Raw genomic sequence first — 23,954 nt, 5'->3', positions numbered from 1 at the left:
GGAGCCTTGGTCTTGGGAGACTGGGACGCAGAACACGGAGCCTTGGTCTTGGGAGACGGGGACGCGGTACACGGAGCCTTGGTCTTGGGAGACGGGGACGCGGAACACGGAGCCTTGGTCTTGGGAGACGGGGACGCGGAACACGGAGCCTTGGTCTTGGGAGACGGGGACGCGGAACACGGAGCCTTGGTCTTGGGAGACTGGGACGCGGAACACGGAGCCTTGGTCTTGGGAGACTGGGACGCGGAACACGGAGCCTTGGTCTTGGGAGACGGGGATGCGGAACATGGAGCCGTGGTCTTGGGAGACGGGGATGCGGAACATGGAGCCTTGGTCTTGGGAGACTGGAACACGGAGCCTTGGTCTTGGGAGACGGGGATGCGGAACATGGAGCCGTGGTCTTGGGAGACTGGAACACGGAGCCTTGGTCTTGGGAGACGGGGATGCGGAACATGGAGCCTTGGTCTTGGGAGACTGGAACACGGAGCCTTGGTCTTGGGAGACGGGGATGCGGAACATGGAGCCGTGGTCTTGGGAGACGGGGATGCGGAACACGGAGCCTTGGTCTTGGGAGACGGGGACGCGGAACACGGAGCCTTGGTCTTGGGAGACGGGGACGCGGAACACGGAGCCTTGGTCTTGGGAGACGGGGACGCGGAACACGGAGCCTTGGTCTTGGGAGACTGGGACGCGGAACACGGAGCCTTGGTCTTGGGAGACGGGGATGCGGAACATGGAGCGTGGTCTTGGGAGACGGGGATGCGGAACATGGAGCCTTGGTCTTGGGAGACTGGAACACGGAGCCTTGGTCTTGGGAGACTGGGACACAGAACACGGAGCCTTGGTCATGGGAGACGGGGACGCAGAACACGGAGCCTTGGTCTTGGGAGACGGGGACGCGGTACACGGAGCCTTGGTCTTGGGAGACGGGGACGCGGAACACGGAGCCTTGGTCTTGGGAGACGGGGACGCGGAACACGGAGCCTTGGTCTTGGGAGACGGGGACGCTGAACACGGAGCCTTGGTCTTGGGAGACGGGGACGCGGAACACGGAGCCTTGGTCTTGGGAGACGGGGACGCGGAACACGGAGCCTTGGTCTTGGGAGACGGGGACGCGGAACACGGAGCCTTGGTCTTGGGAGACGGGGACGCGGAACACGGAGCCTTGGTCTTGGGAGACGGGGACGCGGAACACGGAGCCTTGGTCTTGGGAGACTGGGACGCGGAACACGGAGCCTTGGTCTTGGGAGACTGGGACGCGGAACACGGAGCCTTGGTCATGGGAGACGGGGACGCAGAACACGGAGCCTTGGTCTTGGGAGACTGGAACACGGAGCCTTGGTCATGGGAGACGGGGACGCAGAACACGGAGCCTTGGTCTTGGGAGACGGGGACGCGGTACACGGAGCCTTGGTCTTGGGAGACGGGGACGCGGAACACGGAGCCTTGGTCTTGGGAGACGGGGACGCGGAACACGGAGCCTTGGTCTTGGGAGACGGGGACGCTGAACACGGAGCCTTGGTCTTGGGAGACGGGGACGCGGAACACGGAGCCTTGGTCTTGGGAGACGGGGACGCGGAACACGGAGCCTTGGTCTTGGGAGACGGGGACGCGGAACACGGAGCCTTGGTCTTGGGAGACGGGGACGCGGAACACGGAGCCTTGGTCTTGGGAGACGGGGACGCGGAACACGGAGCCTTGGTCTTGGGAGACTGGGACGCGGAACACGGAGCCTTGGTCTTGGGAGACTGGGACGCGGAACACGGAGCCTTGGTCATGGGAGACGGGGACGCAGAACACGGAGCCTTGGTCTTGGGAGACTGGAACACGGAGCCTTGGTCTTGGGAGACTGGGACGCAGAACACGGAGCCTTGGTCTTGGGAGACTGGGACACAGAACACGGAGCCTTGGTCTTGGGAGATGGGGACGCGGAACACGGAGCCTTGGTCTTGGGAGACGGGGACGCGGAACACGGAGCCTTGGTCTTGGGAGACGGGGACGCGGAACACGGAGCCTTGGTCTTGGGAGACGGGGACGCGGAACACGGAGCCTTGGTCTTGGGAGACGGGGACGCGGAACACGGAGCCTTGGTCTTGGGAGACGGGGACGCGGAACACGGAGCCTTGGTCTTGGGAGACGGGGACGCGGAACACGGAGCCTTGGTCTTGGGAGACTGGGACGCGGAACACGGAGCCTTGGTCTTGGGAGACTGGGACGCGGAACACGGAGACTGGGACGCAGAACACGGTGCCTTGGTCTTGGGAGACTGGGACGCGGAACACGGAGCCTTGGTCTTGGGAGACTGGGACGCGGAACACGGAGCCTTGGAGACTGGGACGCGGAACACGGAGCCTTGATCTTGGGAGACTGGGACGCGGAACACAGAGCCTTGGTCTTGGGAGAAGGGAACGCGGAACACAGAGCTTTGGTCTTGGGAGACGGGAACGCGGAACACCGAGCCTTGGTCGTGGGAGACGGGAACGCGGAACACCGAGCCTTGGTCTTGGGAGACGGGGACGCGGAACACGGAGCCTTGGTCTTGGGAGATGGGGATGCGGAACACGGAGCCTTGGTCTTGGGAGACGGGGACGCGGAACACGGAGCCGTGGTCTTGGGAGACGGGGACGCGGAACACGGAGCCTTGGTCTTGGGAGACGGGGACGCGGAACACGGAGCCTTGGTCTTGGGAGACGGGGACGCGGAACACGGAGCCATGGTCTTGGGAGACTGGGACGCGGAACACGGAGCCTTGGTCTTGGGAGACTGGGACGCAGAACACGGAGCCTTGGTCTTGGGAGACTGGAACACGGAGCCTTGGTCTTGGGAGACTGGGACGCGGAACACGGAGCCTTGGTCTTAGGAGACTGGGACGCAGAACACGGAGCCTTGGTCTTGGGAGACTGGAACACGGAGCCTTGGTCTTGGGAGACTGGAACACGGAGCCTTGGTCTTGGGAGACTGGAACACGGAGCCTTGGTCTTGGGAGACTGGGACGCGGAACACGGTGCCTTGGTCTTGGGAGACTGGGACGCGGAACACGGAGCCTTGGTCTTGGGAGACTGGGACGCGGAACACGGAGCCTTGGAGACTGGGACGCGGAACACGGAGCCTTGATCTTGGGAGACTGGGACGCGGAACACAGAGCCTTGGTCTTGGGAGAAGGGAACGCGGAACACAGAGCCTTGGTCTTGGGAGAAGGGAACGCGGAACACAGAGCCTTGGTCTTGGGAGACGGGAACGCGGAACACAGAGCCTTGGTCTTGGGAGACGGGAACGCGGAACACAGAGCCTTGGTCTTGGGAGACGGGAACGCGGAACACAGAGCCTTGGTCTTGGGAGACGGGAACGCGGAACACAGAGCCTTGGTCTTGGGAGACGGGAACGCGGAACACAGAGCCTTGGTCTTGGGAGACGGGAACGCGGAACACAGAGCCTTGGTCTTGGGAGACGGGGACGCGGAACACGGAGCCTTGGTCTTGGGAGACGGGGACGCGGAACACGGAGCCTTGGTCTTGGGAGACGGGGATGCGGTACACGGAGCCTTGGTCTTGGGAGACGGGGATGCGGTACACGGAGCCTTGGTCTTGGGAGACTGGGACGCGGTACACGGAGCCTTGGTCTTGGGAGACGGGGACGCGGTACACGGAGCCTTGGTCTTGGGAGACGGGGACGCGGTACACGGAGCCTTGGTCTTGGGAGACGGGGACGCGGAACACGGAGCCTTGGTCTTGGGAGACAGGGACGCGGAACACGGAGCCTTGGTCGTGGGAGACGGGAGCGCGGAACACCGAGCCTTGGTCGTGGGAGACGGGAACGCGGAACACGGAGCCTTGGTCTTGGGAGACGGGAATGCGGAACACGGAGCCTTGGTCTTGGGAGACGGGGACGCGGTACACGGAGCCTTGGTCTTGGGAGACGGGGACGCAGAACGCGGAGCCTTGGTCTTGGGAGACGGGGACGCGGAACGCGGAGCCTTGGTCTTGGGAGACGGGGACGCGGAACGCGAAGCCTTGGTCTTGGGAGACGGGGACGCGGAACGCGAAGCCTTGGTCTTGGGAGAAGGGAATGCGGAACACGGAGCCTTGGTCTTGGGAGACGGGAACGCGGAACACGGAGCCTTGGTCTTGGGAGACGGGGACGCGGAACACGGAGCCTTGGTCTTGGGAGACAGGAACACGGAACACGGAGCCTTGGTCTTGGGAGAAGGGAATGCGGAACACGGAGCCTTGGTCTTGGGAGACGGGGACGCGGAACACGGAGCCTTGGTCTTGGGAGAAGGGAACGCGGAACACGGAGCCGGGACCCCTCTTTGGGAAGGGGACGAATGGCCAGGACTCATACACAGAAAGATCAATATGACAAGACGGTACCCAACACTAGGTAGCGGCAAACAGCTGGACCTACCTAGCAAAGGCATGGACATAAAAGACAGTTTCTTATCTAGACACAACAAGGCTCCGGTCTTGCTCCGGCAGTAAAACTTGACGGCCAGAATATGCGAGGCTTCAGCCAAGGTACTACAGAAAGAAGGGGAAGGGAACAGTCCAGCCTCAGGGTAACTGCAAAAACAGCCTGACTTACCCCCACAGAGGCAAGGACAGGAAACTGACGAGACAAGTCAGTCCCTACACTCGAAGCCAGGGCCACTTATATTCCCAGCCCCAAGACGAGCATCAGGTGCTGTGACGATTAAACCCAACTGAAACAAGGGTCAGCCAGAAGACCCGGAGTCCAGAGTCCACGGACTGGACCGTGAACCGGACCAGACCATGACACATACAGATCAATTCATTACAACTACCTTGAGGTAGTACAAGCTAATACAATAAAAGAGTGCAGAATGAAGTGCTACATATACAGAGATGTACACATGCTACCTGAACCCCGAGTTCCTCAGGCATTTTATGTGCTACTCCAGAATCCAGCATCTGCAACCTCTTGTGTCTCTTACGTATTGAACATAGCTCGAAAACAGTACTCTGGAGATCTTACCCTATCTGGTAAGGAGTAAAATAGTTCAACAACTTGCTTGAGTTGTCGTCCGAGAGGCTCTCCCTCAGTCGAACACTTGCACTCAATACCCGATCTGTCAAACCCAGCCCAAAACAACCGGCACTCAGCTTTTCTCTTTATTCATTCGCTGCAACACATAATTTCAACGACACTTTCAAAGATAAAATAATCTGAAGCGACGCACTACCTGAATATCTTCGAATCAATCAGCTCCCTAATGCACCCCTGCCCGCGCGAAGCGAACTGCTCTTTCCCGCCCACTCCTCGAGCGCCTGCGCGTCAGCGTGCCGTCCCTTTGGGATTGCCGCCGGCATATCGATACGAACTACAACTCCCGAAAGGCACAGCGCGGGACACACCAGCCGCCGGTTTTCCCAGCTCCTCCCAAAAGCGGCTCCTTTTCACGACAGTACGGGCACTACTTTGCGACCGTTGGGGCAGGGCTGTTGGATTGTAATTCACCTGAGCGGAGAGGGAAGGCGGAAGTTCTGTTGGAGAGGATGCTGCCGTAAACATTCCTGGTCGTGGGGAGGACCCGCTGTCCTGAATTCATCCGATTATAATTGAGAGATGCCTTCTGATCTTGGCTGCCCCGCCTAAGTAGGAAAGGAAGCGAGGATTTTGAGTGTTTTTTTTCCCCTTACCCTTCGAGACATGAGGTGTTGAGAGCCGGAAGGCCAGCTATGAACAGGAACCGAAGAGCCCCAGAGCCCAAGGGCCGGGGAGCGGCGAAGGCCAGGCAGGTAAGGCTGGGCCAAACAAGTGGATGCCGCTTCCGGGCAGATTCCAAACTCCCGGGAGCTGACAACCAGTCCGAGGCCTTTGCAGTTTCATAATGCAATGTTTTTCACCTTAATTATGAAAATACTTTATACACTGTTACTACTGTTCTCCTGGGCATCAAAAGCGTCTAAAATATAACTCACCCCCCCCCCCCCCCACACACACACACAGACATACACATAGGCAAAATATTGATATTAGCTGTAAAAACATACATAATCAGAGCTTGTCAGCATTCTGGAAAGATCGCAGTTGGTATTTGCTGGCGGTAGTTCTGTTTTCAGTCTTAGATTGTGGGTGTGTGTGTGTTGCGAATACACTTTGAGCTTTACGGGTCTGCCACATTAGTAATCAACAAGTTTGCTGGGTTACTAATTTAACGAGAGCACAAATCAATGAAATTTGAAATGTTTTCTAATGATTTTTATAAAAATATTTGGTTAATTGAAATCCTCTGTCTTATAGTGTTGTGACAACACTGCCACAGAGTGGTGGAACGAGGGCTGATTCAACAGTTAATTAACACTGAGAACTTCTACTGAAACCTTGTGTGTCTAGTAAATAACTATCTTGCGATATAACCAACCGTTAAAAATGGGTTTAATACCTTTATTTGAAAATATTATACTTGCTATTGAAATAAGAAATAAAGAAGTTAGTAAACTATGGAGAGAAAAACAATTAAGATGTAAAGTTAATCAGAACTGAGAAAAATGAGAAATCAAGTGTTAAGTTATAAAAAGAGGAGGAACAAAGAAATGTACTGTACCTACTCGGCTGGGACTTAAGGCTGTTCAGGAGAGAATTGCTGTCTGATGGAGAAGGTGAATGCATGTCAGTCATCATCTATGAACTAACCATGATTAAGAAAGAAGTTTTGATAACACTGGGTAAGGCTGGTTATCTGAAGTTTTTGAATTCATTGTTGAATCTTGAGGTACTGCTACATGCCTGGACAGAGGTGTCATTCCTCATGTGTTTACTAGGCCTTGTTGGAAGTGTGTAAGGGCAAAGCTCTTTGATCTGTTTGGCATGGGTGACCCTACCAAGAGCCAAAGCATAAAGCCCTGACTCCTGTCAACAGAGCTGTCTGGATCATTGAAGCATGGAAACCTCCAAACCACAACAAATTTGTGGTCCTTTTGGAGCGTCTTTATCAATAAATAATGTATATTTGCTACTCTAAACTCTGTTGTATTTGGTATTTTTCACCATGAAGTAAATTGCTTAACATGGAGTATCTGGATTGTCTTAGAATTAGGATAAGTTGCTACACAAAACTTGTACTCCTTTGGCAGGAATGAAATTCAACCTTGGCAGTAAGTACTGTGTAACACAATTAAAATGCTAGAGGAACTCAGCAGGCCAGACAGCATCTAGGAAAAGAGTACATTTGACACTTCGGGTCAAAATGTCAACTGTTCTCGTTTCCTAGATACTTTATTTTCACCAAACAATTGATACTAAAGCGTACAATCATCACAGTGATATTTGTTTCTGTGCTTCGCGCTCCCTGAAGTACAAATCAAAATAAATATAATAAAAATTTAAATTATAAATCATGATTAGTAAATAGAAAAGGGAAAGTAAGGTAGTGCAAGTTAGGTCCAGATATTTGGAAGGTACGGCCCAGATCTGGGTCAGGATCTGTTCAGCAGTCTTATCACAGTTGGAAAGAAGCTATTCCCAAATCTGGCCGTACGAATCTTCATGCTCCTGAACCTTCTCCCGGAGGGAAGTGGGACAAAAAGTGTGTTGGTTGGGTGGGTCGTGTCCTTGATTATCCTGGCAGCACTGCTCCGACAGTGTAAAGTGTAAAGTGAGTCCAAGGATGGAAGATTGGTTTGTGTGATATGCTGGGCTATGTTCACAATGCTGCCTGGCCTGCTGAGTTCCTCCAGCATTTTGTGGTGTGTTGCTCAGATTTCCAGCATCTGCAGAATTTCTCTTGTTACTAAGTGCAGTGTGCCTGGTGCAAGATGTTCTTGAATTGCACCATCGTTGCACTATCTTGTATCTCCCGCTTTTGTCCACCAGTCTGGTTTGATGCTTTTACATTGCAGAGTGAGACCATGCAGAGATCTCAGCTGCACTTGTAATAAGAGTGCTTGTGGAAACCAGAAACTGTTTCAAAACCGATTATAACTGATGGGCAGAGTCCTAAGTTATTTGATGTTTTTGGCAGTTATTGTTTGAAGTTGTTCGAACACTTTAAAAATGTGTTTAAGTGAGGAATGGGTTTGAGCATTTTATAAGTTGGAAGGGATGCTGCTGTTCTAACATGATCCCTGACTTTGGAACAATTGACCAACTTGCTGAGTGTGATTTTAGTCAACTGATCAATGCTTTAATAAATAATTTGAGGTTACTTCATAAACTATGAGAATGAGTGCGTGCATTTTAGCAGCATCACTTTGATTATACAAGTTCTTATATTTTTGGAGCAATTATTTGAAATATTTCGAAAGATTTTGAGGATCAGCGGGAAGGACAGAGGCATTAACACCAGAGTACTGGAGTAGGCCAAGATGAACAGCATCTCCACCATGATAAAGCAACACGGAGTCCGATGGACAGTTTTGTCATTCAGATGCCTAAGTCGTGTTTCACAAAACAGATCCTTTACTCGCGGTTGAAGGGAGGCCAGTGGACCCGCCACCCCCCCCCCCCCCCCCCCCCCCCCGGTGGGCAAAGGAAACGCTTCAAAGATGCCATTGAAATTCGCCAGAAGAAATTCAACATTACAACTAAAAACTGGGAAGACATTGCATTCAATGGGAACACCTGAAGCAAATCTGTTCAAGATTAAGCTGTGTTATGACCTACGTTGTGCCGCAGAGAGGCTGAAGAACAAATAGACCCGACCACGAACCTACTCGTGTCCACACTGCACCAGAGTATGTGGATCACAGATCAGCCTCTACAACCACCTGAGGACCCACCAATAGACACACCCTTAGGAGAATCATACTCAACTTCAGTGATCGCACTACCATATGGTAGAGATAAATTTCATCCAGAAGATATTTGTTCTATGATTTTGCTTTTTCTATGTCAAAGGGGGTCAGGTTCAAAACTAATTTGCATCTACCATCTCCAATATGATCTGTTTGACATCAAGGTCTGAATGCAACAACAATGCTATTTGTGAAGATTTCTAGTCGTTTCTATTTGAACTATGTTTGGCCATATAAATGAGTCCGTGGTTGTAGGAAGAAACATTGACCCCACCAGTTTGCATTTCCTTAACCAATAGAGCTAATCTGTGAGGGTTTCAGTGACAGGTTGGCAAGGTGCATCAGGGTTTGCATCAGGAATTGGCTGTACCTGGATTTGATGCAACTGTGGCATTGGTCCATGAGTTCAGTGTCACCAGAGCCTATGTTACCACCATATATCTGGTATCCCAGCAACATTTGCAAATTTCAGTTTCCTTTCAATTTTGTGTACTAGATGCTTAACTGTCAATGCTTAATGTCTGGTTTATAACTCTTCACTGTATTTTGAACTTCGTACTGGCGTTGAAGTAAAGAGAAAGGTTCAGTTAATGATTAGCTTTATTTGTCACATGGGAACAATATGAAATGTGTTGTTTGTGTCACCAATCAACACGGTACAAGGATGTGCTGGGGGCAGCCTGCAGCGTCACTAAGATTTGGCATCACAGATTATGTCCATGATTTACTAATCCTTACATCTTTGGAATATGAGAGGAAACCAGAGCACCAGGAGGATGCTGGGGGCAGCCCGCAGTGTCACCAAGATCTGGCACCAGCAGATTATGTCCACAACTTACTAATCCTTACATCTTTGGAATGTGAGAGGAAACCCACGCAGTTATGGGGGAAAGTACAAACTCCTTACAGACAGCCGCAGAAATTGAATGCTGATTCTGAGCCTGTAAGGTGCTATGCTGCTGTGCTGGCAGCATTTGAGTTATTGCAAATCATGATTAACTATCTTGAAGACTTGGGATTGTCTGAATATTTTCTTAAATTTGATGCAATTTCCTGTTTTATGTGTGAAAAGCTTCTCCACGTTTGTCACCAAATAAGATCATGTCATGATTCCTACTTTTATTTTGTTGTCTCCAGTGAGATCATGAATGTTGTCAACTGCTACAGTGAAAATCCCCTTTGAAACAGTAATTAGCATGCAGTTTTATTTGGAAACTCTGTCCCTTGGTGTTCATCGATGATCATGTCCATGTTAAATGTGTTTTCACAGCTTGGCTTGCTGGTTGATTTCTCACCGGATGGTATGATGGATATGAATGACAATGAAAATGATCCCGACTTAGAAGCAGAGCTTGCAATGATTACTGCACAAAAGCCAGCTGTTAAAGGAAACCCAAAAGGAAAAGGTAAAATACAAGATTTGTCACTACTCCTCACCCTAGTACTATTAATATCTTAAAGGGTTAGGACAATCATTGAACTTTTAAGTATGTGCATTAATTGAAATGTGTCATTGTGTGGGTTGGGAGGAATATATATATGTGTGTGTGTGTGTATATGTGTATATGTATATATGTGTATATACATACATATATATATGTGTGTATATGTGTGTGTTTTCTCTTTTCCTTATAAAAAGAGACAAATTAATAGTTTTGACTTTTACCTCTAGACTACTTCTCATTACTACATTCAAATCACAACCTATCAGCTACATGCTTTGTGTTTGGTTTGGGTCTATATTTAGCTGGGAAAATCCAGGTGTGAAGTACTCACTGCAGAAAATTCAGCCCTTGCCCCTGTGCTGTTAAGACGTGTTAGTACGGGCTTGGGGAAGACACTATGCTTACTTGCCTTTAATTTAGGTTCTTTTTTGTTAAATTCTCTTCCTTTGTAGCATATTGTTATTGTATGCTTAATTTTGCACTGTTTTAATGTTCCTCGTTGGGGTTTGGGGTTTTTAATTTGTAAAATGTTTTGAAAAACTAATAAAGAAATTTAAAAAAAAGTCATGTTAGTACAAGAACATAAGAAATGGGTGTGGGAGTATATTCATGAGCTGGCTGTGTTGTTCAGTAGGGGCGTGGCTGTAGTACCATTTTCTTGATCTGTCCACTCAGTCCCTTGTATTCAGAATCAATCTGTCAAATCCCTGTCCTGAGTATATTCATTAACTCTCTCTCTCTACAACCTCTTGAGAGAGACCCACCTTGTCAGTCCACCTCCATTATGTGAGATCATTTTTTTATTCGTCGTGGAAAGTATAGAACATAGAACAGTACAGCACATTACAGGCCCTTCAGCCCACAATGTTGTGACGACCTTCAAACCCTGCTTCCCATATAACCCCCCACCTTAAATTCCTCCATATACCTATCTAGTAGTCTCTTAAACTTCACTAGTGTATCTGCCTCCATCAGTGACTCAGGCAGTGCATTCCACGCACCAACCACTCCCTAATCCATACTCTCTAAACCAGGCAGCATCCTGGTAAATCTTCTCTGTACCTTTTCCAATGCTTCCACATCCTTCCTATAGTGAGGTGACCAGAACTGGACACCCTACTCCAAGTGTGGCCTAACTAGAGTTTTATACAGTTGCATCATTACATCACGACTCTTAAACTCTATCCCTCGACTTATGAAAGCTAACACTCCATAAGCTTTCTTAACTACCCTATCTACCTGTGAGGCAACTTTCAGGGATCTGTGGACATGTACCCCCAGATCCCTCTGCTCCTCCACACTACCAAGTATCCTGCCATTTACTTTGTACTCTGCCTTGGAGTTTGTCCTTCCAAAGTGTACCACCTTACACTTCTCTGGGTTGAACTCCATCTGCCACTTCTCAGCCCACTTCTGCATCCTATCAATGTCTCTCTGCAATCTTCGACAATCCTCTACACTATCTACAACACCACCAACATTTGTGTCGTCTGCAAACTTGCCAACCCACCCTTCTACCCCCACATCCAGGTCGTTAATAAAAATCACGAAAAGTAGAAGTCCCAGAACAGACACAGGCATAGACACAGGCCTTTTGGCCCATCTAGTCCATGCCAAACTGTTTAAATGGCTAACTCCTATTGACCTGCACTGGGACCATAGCCCTCCATTTCACTACCATTCATGTACCTATCCAAACTTCTCTTAAATGCTGAAATCAAGCTTGCATGTACCACTTGTGTTGGCAGCTTGTTCCACACTCCGAGGACCCTCTGAATAAAGAAGTTTCCCCTCATGTTTCCCCTAAACTTTTCAGCTTTCACTTACCCCATCATCTCTAGCTGTGGTCCCAGCCAATCAGTGGAAATTGCATTGTATATGTATACTTTTCATAATTTTGTATACCTCTATCAAATCCCCTCTCAATCTTCTATGTTCTAATGAATAAAGTCCGAACCTATTCAATCTTTCTTTACAACTCTGGTCTTCCAGATTTGGCAACATGCATGTAAATCTCCTCTGTACTCGTTCGATATTGTTTACATCTTTGCTGTAAGTAGGTGACCAAAACTGCACATAATACTCCAAATTAGGCCTCACCAACATTTTGTACAACTTAAACATAACATCCCATCTCCTGTACTCAATACTTTGATTTAAGAAGGCTAATGTACCAAAAGCTTTCTTTACAACCCTGTCACTGAATTATGGACCTGTTTTCCTAGATTCCTTTGTTCTACCGCACTCCTCAGTGCCCTACCATTCACTGTGTAATGCGTGGTCCTACTGAATTGCAAAACCTTGCACTTTCTTGCATTAAATTCCACTTTTTTTCAGCTGATCCCAATCCATTTGCAAGCCATGATAGCCCACCTTGTAGTCCACTACATCCCCAATCTTAGCGTTTTCTGCAAATTTGCTGACCCAGTTAACCACATTGTTATCCGGATCATTGATATAGATGACAATCAACAATGGACCCTGTTGCACTCCACTAGTCATAGACCTCCAGTCAGAGAGGCAACCATCTGCTACCACACCCTGGCTTCTCCCACAAAGCCAACGTCTAATCCAATTTACTACCTCCTCTTGAATGCCGAATGACTGAACCTTCTTGACCAACCTCACGTGCAGGACCTTGTGAAATGCCTTACTAATGTCTATGTAGACAATGTGCCCTGCCTTGACTTCATCCACTTTCCTGGTTACTTCCTCAAACACTATAAGATTGGTTTGACATGACCTACCAGCACAACACCATACTGGCTATCCTTAATCGGTCCGTGTTTATCCAATATCTGGTCCCTCAGAATACCCATCCAGGAACTTTCCCTCTAATGATGTCAGGATCACCAGCCTATGATTTCCTGGTTTATTTTTAGAACCTTTCTGAAACAGCAGACCAACATTGGCTATCCTCCAATTGCCTAGTATCTGACCTGTCACTAAGGATGATTTAAGTGTCTGCTAGGGACCCAGCCATTCTGACACTTGCCTCCTGCAGGGTCTGTGGATACACCTTGTCAGGCCCTGGGGATTTATCTACCCTAATTGGAGTCAGGACAGCATACACCTCCTCCTCTATTATCTTACAGAGTCTATGAATGCGATGCTGCTTTGCCTCATTTCTAGAGACTTTTGTCTGTCTCCTGAGTAAATACAAATGCAAAAACAAGTAATATCTCCTGCATATCTTTTGGCCTCACACCTGGATTACCATTCTGATCTTCCAGAGAACAATTTTGCCCCTTGCTGTCCTTTTGCTCTTAACTTATCTGTAGAATCCCTTAGGATTCTCCTTCACCTTGTCTGCTAGGGTAACCGCATGCTGTCTTTTAGTCCTCCTGATTTCTAAAGTGTTCTCTTGCATTTCTTCTACTCCATAAGCACCTCATTTGTTCCTACCTGCTTATATCTGTGGAGCTCCTTTTCTCTCCCTTAACCAGGGTCTCAATATCTCTTGGAAACCAAGGTTCCTTACACCTGTTGTCTTTCTTTTTCTGACAGACGTATACAACCTTTGTACTCAAAATTTCACATTTCCTCTTACCAAGTACACTTTTGCCAGAAAACAGCCTGTCCCAATCCACACTTGCCAAATCCTTTCTGATACCATCAAAATTGGCCTTTCTTCAGTTTAGTATCTCAAACCGCAGACCAGACTTATCCTTTTGCATTTTAACTTTGAAATTAATGGCATTATGATCACTAGATGCAAATATTCCTCTACACAATCTTCTGTCACCTGCCCTCTCATATTCCCTAATAGCAGATCAAGTATTACACACTTTCTAATTGGGATGTTTACATGCTAATTAAGGAAACTTTCCTGAATGCATTTGACAAACTCTCATCTAGTCCTACAGTATAGGAGTCCCAGTCAATATGTGAAAAGTTAAAATTACCTACTATAACAACCTTGAATTTCTTGCAACAATCTGCGACCTCTCTGCAAATTTGTTCCTTTAAATCCCTCAGACTGTTAGGTGGTCTGTAATAAAGCCCAATTTATGCAGTCGTACCTTTCTTGTTTCTCAGTTCCACCCAGAATGCCTCATTAGACAAGTTCTCTGGTCTGTTCTGACTGGGCACTAGTATGTCGTTTTCCATGACTAGTAATACCACAACCCCCCCCCCCCCCCCCATCCCTCCCACTCTTTCATGTTTAAAACAATGGACCTCTGAATATCGAGCTGCCATTCCTGTTCCTCCTGCAATCAAGTCTCACTAATGTTTACAATATCACAATTCCAGATGTTGATCCCTGTCCTGAGCTCATCTGCCTTTCCTGCAGTACTACTTGCATTGAAATCTAGGCAGCTCAGGATATTACTTGCACCATGCTCAACCTTTTGGTTCCTGAATTTGAGGTCTTAAGAACGTCTATCTCCATAATATCTTCACTAACTGTTCTGTACTCTGGTTCCCCTCACCCTGCATATCTAGTTTAAACCCAGTGCCGGCAACCCTTCCTGTTAGGATATTGGTCCCCTTCCAGTTCAGGCGCAAACCATCTTTTCTGTACAGGTCGCACCTTTCCTGGAAGAGAGCCCGATGATCCAAAAATCTTGTGCCCTCCCTCCTATAATAACTCCTTAGCCACGTGTTAAACTGTATAATCTTGCTATTTCTGGTCTCACTAACACGTGGCATGAGATCACAACCCTGAAGATCCTGCCCTTTAACTTATACAACTCTCTGAGCTCACTCTTCCAACCTATGTCATCGGTACCTAAAAGGACCACGACCTCTGGCTGTTCACCATCCCACTTAAGAATGCGGAGGACTCGATCTGAGATATCCCGGACCCTGGTATCCGGGGTGCAACGTGTCATCCGGGAATCTTGTTCTTCTCCACAGAACCTCATTTCCGTTCCCCTAACCAATGAATTCCCCATCACCACAGTTCGCCTCTTCTCCCCGCTTCCCTTCAGAATTGCAGTCAGACTTAGTCAACAGTAAATAATTAGAAAAAATATAGTTAGAGGTTTTAATGTACATAAATACAAGTATTTTCAGTGCCTTGTAAAAGTATTCAGTCCCTAACCCTTTGTTAACATAAATGAGTATTACAACCAGGGATTTTGATCAATTTAACTGAGAATTTTTATTTGTAAATCACATGCTCCTTTTTTCACAATAGAGCCCAAAAATGGAAAATTGTACAGCATAAATAACTAAAAATCCAAAAACTGAGATGTCAGCAGTTCAAAACTATTCATCCCTCTTGGCTCAGTATTTAACTGAACCACTTCTCACAGCTACTCCAGCCAGTAGTCTTTATGGATAAGTCTCGGTTAGCTTTTCACAGCGTGATGGAGCAAGATTTGCCCATTCCTCCTTGCAAAATTGCTCGAGCTGGGCAGGTTAGTTGGGGAGCAGTGGTGGACGGCAAGCTTCAGGTCTTGCCAGATACGTTTGATCAGAACCCTGACCGGGCCACTCAAGGATGTCAATTTTCTTCACTTGAATCCAACCCATGTTTTCTCTGGCAGTATGCTTTGGGTTGTTGCCCTAAAAAGACAACCCTAGAAAAACTAACTTCCTACCCAGTGTAAGCTTTTTGGCAGAGGATAGCAGGTTTTTATTCTAGATCTTTCTGTATTCAGCAGCATTCATCTTCCCATTAATCTTAACCAGGTTTCCAGTCCCTGCTGCTGAAAAGCATCCCCATAACATGATGCTACCTTCACCATACTTCACAGTAGGGACAGAGTTATCTGGCTGATGAGGTTAAATCTGATACAGCACAAGTACCACTTAGTGTTGAGGCCAAAAAATGTTCTATTTAGTCTCATCCAAATACAAGACCTTTTTCCATATCTTTACAATATCTTCTAAGGGGCACTTTGCTGAGTTTTTACAGGTAAGGATATGTTTTTAATCCAGGGTTTCTGCCTTGCCACTCTTCCAAAAATACCCTTTTTGTGCAAGGCCTTACAGATTGTAGAGCTGTGAATTTCAACTCCAGTTGCAGCCTCTGAATGCTACAGCTCACTGTGATTGTAGCCTTTCTTACAAGTGCCATTCTTCACCAGCGACTGTTTAGAGGTGTGGTGTGGTTTCATATTTTCCCCACTTTTTCATGATGGACTTCACTGAGCTCCGAGGTATGTTCAGTGTCTGAAATCATCCTGCACTCTTGCCCAGATATGTGCTTCTCTATTATCATTTCCCTACCTTATAAATTCTTCCAGCTGGGTACGGGTAACAATTTTAACTGATGTTTCAGTGACAACCTCTTCATCAGGGGCAATGCCTGTACATGTCTAGTGCGATGGTATTTATTCCCCTGTCATTTGTCCCTCCTGATTGGTTTTTTCCAATCAGGTTTCTGTTGTTCTACCTTGTTTACATTCAAATTTCAGTTCTTAATTAGAGCAAGACCTTTATTTTTGTTAAAATTCTTTTCCTCTAGTTTTATTCCAATGACTTCCTTCAGCAGGAGGTCCCAAAAGCCGTTGGTGCGGCACAGTTTTGTGCTGTCAAAGTCAATCCTATGTCATTGCAAATGCCCTGTTCTGCTACCGCTGATTTCTCCGGGTTCTGCAGCGGGATCCCACAGGTTTGTCTGTGAGGATGATCTCTGCTTTACTGAAGAAATCTGGACTGCCAGCAGACATATGCAAGACACTTCTCTCTTAGGCAAGACAAAAGGAAGTTTCCCCCGAGGCCTATTGTCGGTGGGATAGATTCCCTGATTTACTAACTCACTAAGCATTTAACTACCATGCTGAGTCCCTTTGTTGGGGGCTGTGAGCATCACATCATGAATTCAGCTGACTTTGTAAAAACAATAACCAACATCCAGCTGACCCCGGAGGACGTAATGGTCAGTTTTGTCATGGTGTCCCTGTTCCCGGGAGTGCCCATCAAGGGCAGTTTGGTCCTCCTGCAGTCATAGTTTGAACACACCTCATATCAACGTACTTCTATAAGGGATGAACAAACGGATGGGATCACCCTTGTTGCTGGCTATTGCTAATTTTTACATGGAGCGAACTCTGAATTCATGACCCTTGCACCCCAAATGCTGCTTCAGATATGTCGCTGACACCTTCGTAGCGTGGTTTCACGGACTCCAGGCACTCCAGCAGTTCTACGTACATCCGTCCAAACATTCAATTTACAATGGAGATGGAGAAAAATTGTTGCCTCCCGTTCCTGGGCCATTTAATACGACAGAAACCGAATGGTACCCTTGGACATGGTGTCTATTGGAAACCCACTTACACAGACTTGTACCTCAATAATAACACCCACCATCATGTCTCCCAGTGTAGTGGTTCTTTCTACTTTGGTTAACTGCAAAAACTATCTCAAATCCAGAAAATCTCCATGCAGAATTAAGATGAAAGTGCACAATGTTCCTACAGAATGGATATGAATTGAAGGAAATCAATCACATGAAAAGGGCCGATGGGAAAAACCTGGAAACCTACCGTATATTCCGGAGTATAAGCCAACCCCCCCCCCCCCCATTTTCAAGGTTAAAAAAGTGCCTTTTTCATGTTACCTTTGTATAAGCCGACCCCTTTTGTAGAAGTTTTTGATTTTAACTAGAAAAGATCACAAGATCTCACATGCCAATACTCAGCTTTGCCAGATTCGGAACCGGGAAATTTTGTGAACCAGTACCTGCTAAGAAAACAGGCCTACACATTGAAGAGCGTTATAAGCAAATTCTTAATAAATACATCAGGGAGGGAAATCTTGGGTTAGGGCTGTAATGGTAAAGAATCCTCAGAATTGTAACCCCGCAAAACCATTTAGAGCCCATCGTAATCTCATTAAAAACATAACACGGGGTGGAGGGATCAGTACGTCTGCTCAGTATTGAGTTTGCGACCACCATGTACAAAAGATTAAAACGAGTGCAATATGATGCTGGCTTCAAGCTGAAGGTTGTTGATTTTGCTAAAGGAATGAATAATTCTGCAGCTGCTAAGAAGTTTAGTGTAAACGAGAGAGTGAGAGAGTGGAGAAAGGCAGAGGACACGCTGAGGGAAAAGCCAAAGACAAAATGTGCAAACCACGGGAAAACATGGCAATAGCCAGAACTGGAAGATAAAGTTTTAGAGTGGGTGAATCACCAGCGATCGTCCAGATACATTGTTACCAGAGAAATGATTTGTGTTCAAGCATCAAAACGGGCCAAAAAACACCGTGAGGTCAGCGAAAATTTCAAAGCTACGCGAAGTTGGTGCACCCGATTTATGAATAGACGTGATCTTGTGTTGAGACAAGATTACTAAGAAAATTCCCGCGGGGTGTTGTGTACGTTCAAGAACACTGCTGGATGGACGAAGCCGGTTGCTTGAACTGGGTTAAAGAGGTGTGCGTCGATGTCCCGAAGGTTTCGGGAAAGAAAAGTCGCTACCTGTATGGGATGTCTTCAAAGTGCACTTGTCAGGTGAGACAAAAGCAGCATTGAAAGCTGAAAATACAGACATTGCAGTCATCCCCGGTGGTTTGATCTCCGCGCTCCAGCCACTAGATGTGTGTTTAAACAAATCATTCAAAAAATTCATACGACGACAGTGGAATGAATTTGACTCAAAAACAGCCAATAAATACGACCTGTCTTCCGTGAATTTGTTTTTCCAAAGTTGGCACCCTATGTATAAGCCGACCCCCTAAATCGGGGGTCGGCAACCCGCGGCTCCGGAGCCACATGTGACTCTTCTACGTCTGTGCTGCGGCTCCCTGTTACTTTGGGAAATAATTGGTTGTGGCGACCCTTTTCCTGGCACATCCGAACCGACTCACAATTAGATAGCCTACGGGGGTTTGCGAGCACAGAGCTTTGGAGCCTCTGCGCCATGGGGGGCAGGTTGAGGGAGGCTTAAAAGTGAGGCTGAAGATTTCGAATAAAGTTTTATCCTTCGACTGCAGTTACCGACTCCGTGTCGTAATTTTAGCGCTGCGTGTAGCACACCGCTACATGGTCAGTATTTAATTAAAATGTATTTTATGTTAGTTTGTTAGTTTTTGAAATGTAAATCTAAATTTGAAGATCATGGTGATCTTGTACAATCTAAATAAGATGTGTGGCGACCCATTTCCTGACACATCCGAACCGGCTCACAATTAGCCAGCGTTCAGGCTAAGGGAGATAGCCTACGGGGGTTTGTGAGTACGTGTCTTTTGCAGCATCCGCGCCCATGGGGGGCGGGTTGAGGGAGGCTTAAAAGCAAGGCTGTTCAGTTCGAATAAAGCTATCTTTGACTGCAGTTTACTGACTGCGTGTAGCAACCGCTACGTGTTTTTATCGCTGGCTGTCCAGAGGGGAGGTGCTGAAACGCTTTGTCGCGTGTCTGGAAGAAGTGAAAACTTTCCTGGGCAGCAAAGGGCTCAACTTTCCTGAGCTGGAACAGCCAGAGTGGCTGGAAAAGCTACACTTCATGGTAGACATGACAGCGCACCTGAACACGCTGAACACAGGTCTTCAACGGGGTAAGGACGTACAGCCCTGCACATGTTGGAGGATGTTTTGGCATTCGAGCGCAAGTTGACGTTGCTTGCCAGAGATTTACAGAAAGGCACATTGTCTCACTTGCCCAATTTGAGAGAGTTCAAACAATGTCACGACATGATAAATTCGGAGTATTTACATTCTGCAATCATCGCAATGCAAACATCGTTTGGGAAACGCTTCTGTGAGTTCAGAGAGGAAAAAAACACATTATCCTTCCCGGTCACTCCCCTAAGCATCGATCCATCCCTACTGAATACGACTGCATTGTCAGGTGTGAGTCAACCTGAACAAGTATGATAAATATTTTAATTGCCTATTATTTTACGTATATTCATATGTTTTCATTGTTCAGTGAAATAGTCCTTTTATTTTTCAGGCTGACAGCTGGCTGATGTTATTTTTGATTTGCTGCTGACGGCAAATTTAAGTTTGGCGTTTTTCATAAATACAAGAAGGACTCAAATAGACGTTGAGTATTTTACTTAAAAGTAACCTTTAACCGAACGTCTTTTTTTCGGAGTTCAAAATGTTTCTGTTGCATGCAGAAATGTAATTTCGTTTTCTCTGCAGGAGTTCATCAATTTCATAAATGCAACACATTATAGTTTGTTTATACATAGCATAAAGGCAAAACAAAACGTTGTATGCAGTGTTATTTCATTTTAAATGTCAAACGGGTTTTGCGGCTCCCAGTGTTTTCTTTTCTGTGGGAAACGGGTCCAAGTGGCTCTTTCAGTGGTAAAGGTTGCTGACCCCTGCCCTAAATAGAACCAAAATTTAGGGCTAAAATCTCGGCTTATACACTGGAATTTACGGTAACCTACATTTCCACAGTTTCTGGAAGGATTGCCAGGATCCTGAAGAAATACCAGATTAGTACCATCCACAAATATTTAAGGAAGCTCACATCACAGTTTATGTGGGTCAGAGATGACCAGGACTCAAGGGGGTGGCTGACTTATACAGGATTCCTTATGAATGTGCTAGATGGAACACACGGTGGAAATCTACATCAGCAACCAAAGACCATTTGGGTACCCAGAGAAATAGGCAGTGGCAGAACATTGCATTTGCAATGGCCATAGGATTGACTTCTGCACAAAGACGGGCCAATGGCTTTTGGGTTGACCTGGTGAAGGAAGCCATTGAAATAAAATTAAAAGTAAAGAATTTTAACAAAAGCACAGGACTTGCACTAATTAAGAACTTGAATTTGATCGTAAACAAGGTGGGACAGCAGGGATGGGCGATTTGGGGGAGGTATAAATACCAATAGACAAGACATGCCCAGGCATTATCCCTGAAGAAGATGACAGAGTTTGTCATCGATACATCAACACCTGTACCGGTTGGAAGCCTGAGAAGAATTTATTCGTCATATACGCTGGGAAAGCACTAGATTAGTGGTCATCAACCTTTTTAAGCCCAAGATCCCCTACCTCGTCCTTAGAGAAAGGCAAGATCGACTCCAAATCGATTAGCTACACGCATGCACACAGGGGCAGAAAAGACCGGAAGTAAAACCCCACAACCCGGAAGTAGAAATAATGCATAAACACCAGGGTGCCCACCCTTTTTTTTGCACCATGGACCGGTTTAATATTGACAATATTCTTGCGGACCAGCCAACGGGGCAGTGGGGGGTGGGGGTAGTGTTGAACATGACTGGAATACAGCGATACTCGAAGCAGGTTCCTTATGCCCAGTCTGTTCCGCAATTTAGTTTTCACGGCTCTCGGCACTTAGCTGCTGTCCCGCTTGCTCACGTTTTTTTCTGCTGAAAAAACTCAACGGGTTCGTCTTTAAGTTCAGGGTGCTTGGACTCAAGGTACCGAAGCAGTTTTGAGTGCTTCATTGATGCATCAGCCAGCCTCCCAGCCCGAACTCCAGCCTCTGCCCGCCAGACGCCCTGGCCAGGTGCGGCTGGTCGTGGGTGGGGTGAGAGGACAAGGTCAGGGCCAGAGGTTCCCGTACCAGGACCGCGGCGGTCGCAATCCGGAGAGAGCGAGGAGAGCGACAGGCCCATGCCCGCCCCCCTTGTAGGATCTGTCGGCCGACAAAAGTTTGTTTCAACAGATCGCAGTGAGGTAGCTGCTCTGCTACTTACGAAACCTTGAGCCCGAATTAGGTCGTCTGTGAATGCTTTAGCACCGGATTCCCCACAAACATTCGGTGTTCTAAACAGTTTCAGAGGCGCCACCCATCTGTCCACGCTCCAGGCCAGTACCAACAGCACTTCCTGCCGGCCGCGCTGCGGGCCAGTAGCATCGATGGTTCTCGCCGGCTGTGCATTTAGGCGACTGATGACCTCGTGTGGGTTCAAGTTCAACAGTGGGCATGACAGGGAATGAGGAAAGGTGCAGCTGACTCGTATTGTTTCCTCACGGCCTGGTGGTTGGGGACCACTGAATTACACTGTGTAGTGCGGGGGAGCTATGCGCATGCACACTGGGCAGAAAGAATGGAACGAAAACCCCGCAACCCGGAAACAATCTCTCAACAGTATTTGTGTTGTTTTTTTTCTTGGGATCTGCTGGGAAAGTCTCAAAGATCGACCAGTCGATTGCGATCGACAGGTCGGCGACCACTACACTAGATCCTTTTTTATTTCCACGATTTGACTTAAATGCTCTTTTGACTTCGTTTTGGTTTGATCCGTTGAAAATCTACTGTACTGTTGGACCTTGCAGAGAGGTGTATTTATTCTTAGGAATTCATTGAAAACAGGTGACAATAATTTTTCTACATCACCAAATTAGGTGAGCTGGTAAGGTAATATATTGCACCTGAGGAAAGTTGTGTAGTTATTACAAAGGAGATAAATACTTTCTCTGCCTCCCCAATTTTGGTTTTTAGTTTGTAGTAAATTGTTGACAGGTTTGCAGTTTTTCTTTTGATTTGACATGATGCGCAATGTTTTATGGAATAGCTCAAAAATCCTATTTCAATATATTTTAAATTTATAAAATGAGACAGTAAAATGTGAAAATAGTTGTGGGGGCTGAATACTTTATCAAGGCACTATTTACAATGTAAATAGCATTATAAAATGTGGTTTGAAGTGCTTATAGGGCAATAGCTGAGATAATAGATGGGGGAGTGGTGGTGATAACTAGAATGATCAGATTAACTGCCTGGGGCAAGAAATCTTTAAAATAGTTTGAAGTATTGCATTATATCTATAATTTTAAAGGCCCCCTTCCTTCCAGGCTCCTTCTGAACTGATAGACTGAGCAGGTTTTCATCTCTTAATATTTTATTTACAGCAACTGGACAAAGTAGATAGTAGTTAACTAGATTTGTCATTTTAAAATTTAATGAATCAGAGTTCCTGTCATTAATTATCAGGAAGAGATTTGGAGGTGTGTGAAATCAGTATTACTTTGAAGAGTCTTATCTGCAAGGAATGTTATTTTCTCTGCTTGGATATTATCTAGGGCAGGTTTTTTCAACAACTCTGCAGCTAGTATTAATCTCACAAAGCCTCTCATTGATTATGCTCGATTGACTTTTGATCCTATTCAGCTGATCTTGACCTATTTAGAAAAGCAACTGCCTGATTGTTTCTCAGTTGGTGGGTATTCTTGCCTTCAAGCTGGAAGATCCCTCTAACAAGACCCATCATAAAAATCTGAAAACAAAGCTATACAGATACAGCAGTGAAATTCCACTGCACTTTCAAAGTAAATTTATTATCAAAGTACATCAATGTTACCAAATACAATCCAGAGATTCATATTCTTATCGGCATACTCAATAAATCCATAATATTACAATAACCATAATAGAATAAATGAAAACATGCACCAACTTGAGTATTCAACCACTGTTCAAAAGTGACAAACTGTGCAAATACAAGAAGAGTAATAACAATAATAATGAATAATAATTTATAAATATTGAGAACATGGGATGAAAAGTCCTTGAAATTGAGTCCATATATTGCAGGATCATTTCAATGATGGGGCAAGTGAAATTGAGTGTAGTTATCCCTTTTGGTTTGACAACTTGATGGTTGAGGAGTAATAAGTGTTCCAGAACCTGATGATGTGAGTCCTGAGGCTCTTGTACCTCCTCCCTGATGGCAGCTATGAGAAGAGAGCATGCCTTGGGTGGTGATTGGGGTGGGGGGGGGGGAGGTTGTTTCCTGATGATGTATACTGCTTTCCTGTGACAATATTTCGTATAGATGTGCTTAATAGTGGGGAGGGCTTTACCCGTAAATGGCTGGGCTATATCCACTACTTTTTGTAGGATTTTCCGTTCTAAGGCATTGGT

At 46.6% G+C, this 23,954-nt stretch overlaps 2 protein-coding genes across 5 annotated transcripts in view; one reads left to right on the top strand and one right to left on the bottom strand.

The window, feature by feature from the left end:
* Positions 1-6,100, bottom strand: part of LOC132406380 (uncharacterized) — a 51,598-nt gene extending 45,498 nt beyond the window's left edge. The window contains exons 1-2 of the mRNA XM_059991980.1: positions 6,012-6,100; positions 5,476-5,609 (exon numbers count right to left, since the gene is read on the bottom strand). Of these exons, the coding sequence (XP_059847963.1) occupies positions 5,476-5,609; positions 6,012-6,013 (136 nt within the window). The 5' untranslated portion in view covers positions 6,014-6,100. The remainder of the gene's footprint in view (positions 1-5,475; positions 5,610-6,011) is intronic.
* The window catches only part of cc2d1a (coiled-coil and C2 domain containing 1A), a 111,430-nt gene continuing 93,021 nt past the window's right edge, over positions 5,546-23,954 (top strand). For 3 of the 4 annotated variants that reach the window (XM_059991982.1, XM_059991981.1, XM_059991984.1), the window contains exons 1-2: positions 5,546-5,756; positions 10,024-10,159. In XM_059991982.1, the coding sequence (XP_059847965.1) occupies positions 5,697-5,756; positions 10,024-10,159 (196 nt within the window). In that variant the 5' untranslated portion in view covers positions 5,546-5,696. Of the gene's footprint in view, positions 5,757-9,421; positions 9,697-10,023; positions 10,160-23,954 lie in introns of those variants that run through there. The other variant, XM_059991983.1, reaches the window with a different exon arrangement.

This window comes from Hypanus sabinus, chromosome 16 (assembly GCF_030144855.1).
Source record: "Hypanus sabinus isolate sHypSab1 chromosome 16, sHypSab1.hap1, whole genome shotgun sequence".
In the NCBI taxonomy this organism is placed as follows: Eukaryota; Metazoa; Chordata; class Chondrichthyes; order Myliobatiformes; family Dasyatidae; genus Hypanus; species Hypanus sabinus.
The sequence above is the reverse complement of the archived record's forward strand: the minus strand, read 5'-3'. Positions and strand labels throughout refer to the sequence as shown.